This window comes from Mus caroli, chromosome 6 (assembly GCF_900094665.2).
Source record: "Mus caroli chromosome 6, CAROLI_EIJ_v1.1, whole genome shotgun sequence".
Lineage (NCBI taxonomy): Eukaryota > Metazoa > Chordata > Mammalia > Rodentia > Muridae > Mus > Mus caroli.
In genome coordinates this window covers 93,086,940-93,092,461 of record NC_034575.1, presented here as the reverse complement: position 1 = coordinate 93,092,461, position 5,522 = coordinate 93,086,940, and the positions used below count along the sequence as shown (strand labels likewise).

General features: G+C 45.6%; 1 protein-coding gene across 1 annotated transcript in view; it reads left to right on the top strand.

Moving 5' to 3' along the window:
- The window catches only part of Eogt (EGF domain specific O-linked N-acetylglucosamine transferase), a 36,021-nt gene continuing 30,499 nt past the window's right edge, over positions 1–5,522 (top strand). Inside the window, exons 1-5 of the mRNA XM_021164135.2 lie at positions 1–32; positions 613–994; positions 1,419–1,475; positions 3,439–3,662; positions 4,934–5,034. Of these exons, the coding sequence (XP_021019794.1) occupies positions 3,453–3,662; positions 4,934–5,034 (311 nt within the window). The 5' untranslated portion in view covers positions 1–32; positions 613–994; positions 1,419–1,475; positions 3,439–3,452. The remainder of the gene's footprint in view (positions 33–612; positions 995–1,418; positions 1,476–3,438; positions 3,663–4,933; positions 5,035–5,522) is intronic.

Genomic DNA, 5,522 nt, shown 5'->3' with positions numbered 1-5,522 from the left:
GCCGCCGCCGCCGCTCGGTAGTCGAGCTGCAGGTGGGCCCCGCGCCTTCCCCGCCTGTTCCCGGCCGGAGCCTGCACCCCCGTGGGCCCGCAGCCTGATTCTGGGACTCTGATCCCGGTCCGCGGCCTTCAGCTGGTTACCAGGAGTCGATCGGTGGCTGTAGGCAAGGGCGATGCCCAGCCAGGCCTGCCCTGTTGCCTCGATCTCCATGCTGGGGCGGAGTGGCTTCTCCAGGCACACCTGGGAGCCGAGCGCCTCCTAGGACAGCTGCTTCCCCAAGCACCCAGGGCAGGGTTGGCTGCTGCCCGGCGCGAGGGGCTGACTCCGCTACACAGGGGAGGGGTTGACGTTCGCAGACAACCGGAGGATCGCCACAGCAGGATTGCCACTTCGGCGCCTCAGGCNGCCAAGCCCTGTCTGAGCTCTGTCTGCTTGCCTACCTTNGGACTTGATAGTCTTTGAGTCCCAGATGCACTTAACTTTTCATCTGTCCGCTGCTGGCTCTGTTGCCCAGCAATGCCCTAAGCCATTCATGCGGTAGTCCTAGTAACCCCAGCTCTCATGGTTTACGGCGTTCAGATTTTTACCTTTTTTTTCCTCTTCTCTTTTTAGGTCCNTGAAAATCCAATCAAGCCATACACGAGTGGAGCACGATTGACCGTTTTGTGCAAAAAGACGCGATAGCCTAACCTACTAAAGCTTTCATCCCTGCCAAGTTTTGCCAGAGAACTCAACTCCGGGAAGGCTTTCTGCCAGGCCCCGAAGTTGTACTTTCATGCACCACAGGGAACCATCACCCAGCATATGCAAGTGGGTACATGCCCTCCCTTGCAAAAGCCAACTGTCTGATCTGCTTCTTTAGATTTTCCCCACGGCCAAGGGTTACTTTTTTCCATGAATGGTCAAGTTTTGTTAACCGGCAGAACGCATTGCAGAGCCGTGGATTTGGATACCCGAAATTTAGGACCTAGTGCTCCTAGCCGCTACCTNGAGGGTGAGTCCAAGGGCTGGGTGGCCTGCTGTGATCCTGAGGTTGGCACTGGTCCAGGCAGCCCTGGGAATCAGAGAACAGGATTACTGCAATGAGAACCAGGAACAGGCTTTGGTCCTAGGAATGTTTTCTCTGCTAATTATCCTGTTGTTCTGGATTGAGTGATGTGGTGTGAAGTGGGCTACCTCCTTCCTGCTCACCACTAGTGTCTGCTCCGTGGGTTACTATGTCCAGGGGCCCCTGGGCTCTGACTTTGCTTTGAGAGACTTAGTAGAGTTCATTCACTGAGGAGAATCAAGCATCTTCGTCTCTGGGCTTCTGACTAGGGATTTTCTGGTCATTTTCTCTCTTCGTTGTTCCTTTATATTAAAATAGTAACTAGTCTCTTGTGGCATGCTCTTAAGGTAATGTACTTTATTTTTCGCAGGTTTTAGGCTATTCAAAGCATCAGCAGCTTCCGGAGGGAATTCTGAGGACTAAAAAGGTCAGTATTTTCATTATTAAGCAGTTATTGTTTTTATCAATATGCATTTTTTTCCCCAGAGGCAGGGTTTCTCTGTGTATCCCTGGCTGTCATGGAACTCACCACTGCCTGGCACTCAGTATGTATTTTTTTTTATTAGATATTTTCTTTATTTACATTTCAAGTTTTATCCCCTTTCCCCATTTCCCCTCCGAAAACCTCCCTATCCTATCCTCCCTCCCCCTGCTCACTAACCCACCGTGCATTTTTTAATTTTATAAAATTGCTAGTAATTTACTGTTAGATCAAGGCCCCTTGGATTTACAAGGGATAGCAACATAGCCTTCAGGGCCTCCAAAGCAAGGAACCCCTTTAATTACTTACTGGGCAAAGGATTTGTTCCCATGATCATCACTGTTTTAACCTTATGACCCCATAGGCCTGGAACTTGAACAGAGCATTGTATTTGTAAACATCAGTGAAGGCTGATTTTGAAAGTTGTGTGGTCCTTCCAGTCTTATAANGGCCCCACTTTACTATGGAATGCCCAGGGTGTGTTCAGTTATCTTTTAGAAGAGACACTTAGGGAAAACTTGTGATGGGTAAAGGCGGCAGAGCGGTGTGAGTGTGTCAGGGATGGATAAGAGAAACTGACCCGCACAAGAAATGTATCCTTTCCTGGGGGGTGGACGGTGTGAGCAGGAATCCAGTAAATTCTTAATCACTGTCATTTCTCATAATGTCAATGCTTTGTTCAGTCCTGATAGGGAAATTTTAAATGAATTCTTTCCTTCTGATGCTCTGAGGATGCTAGCCTGTGAGGGGAACTGACAATAAACAGTTGACAGGAAAAAAAAAACAAAAACATACAGACCTGACCGAGTGCCTAATAAATGTAAGACCCTGAGGGGCACAGGGCAGCTGAACCTTGTGAACAACTTTAATAGGTGCCCCCACCCCCCCACCTCGTGGTGTGGGAGATGGTTCAGGCTAGGGCTGACTGACGCCAGAGAATGCGTGCTGCTACCTGGAGTTGTCCTGCTATCTACGAAGACACAGATATCTTTGGTCTACTTTCTTGGGCACACAAAGGGATGATATGAGATAGGAAGACCTGTGTCTGCACTTACTGTTTATTTATGGTCACAGATGCAAATTTCTTCCTTCCTTCCTTTCTTCTTTCTTTCTTTCTTTCTTTCTTTCTTTCTTTCTTTCTTTCTTTCTTTCTTTCTTTTTCCTCTTTTAAATTTTATAAGACAACAGCATTTTGGGGCCATCCCTGGACCTGAAAAGTTCTCTGGTCTCTCTGAATAATCAACTCTGAAATGTGCAAATATTCAGGGTGGAATATATTTCCCACACGTGTATACCTTGTTCCTAGTACAGTGCTTGGCACATAGCAAGTGANCAATAAATATTGGGTGAACAAAGGAACATGATTTGGTAACATAGCAAAATATGTAGTAGTCATACTTAGCAATTTAGCTTTTAAAGGGGGCTTATTTATTTACTGCACCAAACTATGGACTGAGCACAGGGCCTCATGCATGCTAGGCAGCAACTACCACTGGGTCTCATGCCCAACCCTAAAGGGGGTTTTAAGCTACTGTTTTATTCTTTGTGAATTTCACAGTGCATCCAATGTATTTCAGATATATTCACTCCCAACAACCTTCAAACTCCATGTCCTAAAGGGAGATGCAGACCTGGCTGGCTTTGAACTCACAGATATCCTTCTGCCTCTGTCCAAGTGCTGGGATTAGATGTATGCCACCACTCCTGTCTAAAGGGGCTTTCTTTTGTCAAGACAGGGTCTCTCTGTGTAGCTCTGGCTGTCCTGGAACTCATTCTGTAGACCAGGCTGGTCTCATACTCAAAGTGAGCTTCCTGTTTCTGCCTCCTGCATGCTGGGATTAAAGGCATGCANCAGTGCCCAGTTTAAAAGAGTCATTCTTAGTGAAGATGTTTTCGATTGGCTCTGTAGGTCTGCAGGTTGCTATGTTAATGCTGCTTGTCTTTGGAATATTGCTTCATGAAGTCCCACTGAGTGGCCAGGACGAGGCTCATTCTGAGGCTGACGATGCGCCTGGCAAGGCCCTGTATGACTACTCCAGCCTCCGCCTCCCTGCGGAGCACATTCCCTTCTTCTTGCACAATAACAGGCATGTTGCCTCTGTGTGCAGGGAGGATTCCCACTGTCCATATAAGGTAGGTCTCATTTGATTCACACCCTTTCTCTAGTGTTTAGCATGCTACTTTGTTTAGTTCGTTTTATTACTCGCATCCTCGTATTTTTAAAGTTAATTTTTGAGGTTAGCACACAGAGACAATGATGGCATTGTCATGTGTGTGTTCTCTCCTTCATACAAGAATGTGTTTCCTGATGGCATTGTCTTAAGTACGTTCATACCCTGTTCTCATTCATTCAGGGTTNCAGCTTAGGTTGGCTCGTTCAAAATTCTGCTTCATTAGCCATAGCTAAAGCTGGACTTCTGCCTTCACCAGGAGTCTATCACTGTTTTCTTTTCATGGAATATTCTGAAGGGACCAAAATTGGCTTAAACGATAGCCCACTCACAAGAAGGAAACCTATCATTAAAACCCCTGAGAAATTTAACTGGTCAGCTTAAGCAATCAATGGGTAGATTCTGAACAACCAGAAGTGTATGAGACTTCAGGAGGAAAAGAACATTTTCTCAAAGTGAAGAAGGTCACACCTTCCTTTCTGCCCTTAGGAGGCTCCTTGGCCCTTCCTTTCCGTAGTCACACCTAGCCTTGGCTCTAATTGAGTGAGACTGTGAGCTTGGAAAGGCCTCAAACAGAGCCCATAAAGAAGTCTCCGGAGGCCTCAGAGATCAAAGCAGGGCCATTGTAAGACGCTTCCTTTCCCATGGTGCTGGCACCGGAAGCATATGGAATCTGACCAGCATAGCTCCTGGGCCTTGCAAAAGGGCCCTGGCCTCCAGGCTGGAGAGCTCTGACCTTGCACTGTTTCTGCTCGTCTTGATTGATGACTGAAGTCACCCAGCTGTCCTTTCCGTGGAATTCTTTTAGTAACAGAAATTCCAAAGAACATGTTTTTTGTTTGTTTGTTTGTTTGTTTGTTTGTTTTTTCTCCTAGTTACTGATTATAGAATCAGTTTGCTTCCTGAGAATGACAGAAGACGTTACCTTAAGATATACCTCAGGAAACCCTAATTCAGGTTGTCCTGGCAGGCCAGCTGAAGCCTGGACTTTGATTATGGAGCAGGCATGAAGGAGTGAATAAACACAATTGTGGAGACTCTTGAGCCTGCCCCTCTCAGAATGTTATGAGACATGGATATATACTGTTAGATATATACTGTTAAACATACATGTGATGTTAGATATATACTGTTAAACATACATGTGAATGTCCTGTCATGGACAGTCAGAGAGTCTCCTTTAACCATCCGAAGAAATGAGTCTATTCTAAATGTACACATTTCATGTTCTAGAAACACTTAGAAAATCTAAACTACTGCTGGGGTTATGAGAAATCCTGCACACCAGAGTTTAGATTCGGTTCCCCNGTTTGCAGCTATGTCGACTTGGGATGGTAAGTCTCCTTATGGAACCCCTTCCTCACTTCTGAGTTCTTTGAAGTACATCTTGATTGTGCCCTAATGCCCAGCTAGACTCTCAGTAGACAGTAAGACCTGTAGATGCTAATTTGCTCGTCCAGGTCATGAATTCAACCCATCTCACAATGAAAGGAGTATCTGTTATTTCTTCTGTCTGGGGGAGAAACATCATCGATTATAGAACCCCACCCCCACCCAACCCCCATATATGCTAAGAAGATAATAGTATCGGTAGTTTTTTATAGATTCTGAAAGAATAGCCATCCATGCTCAAGGAAAGTCGAATATTCTAGCACATACATGATTTGTTGGGTAAAGAGAACAGAGTGAATAATACTTTATTGTCTTCAGGTCCAAATGAACCTAACTTCATATATTTCTGTTGTGCCTTTTTATTATAAAGGAATAGTATGTGAAGAACTCATTTGGAGTTTTATGTACATAGTGATAATTTGTGGGTGTG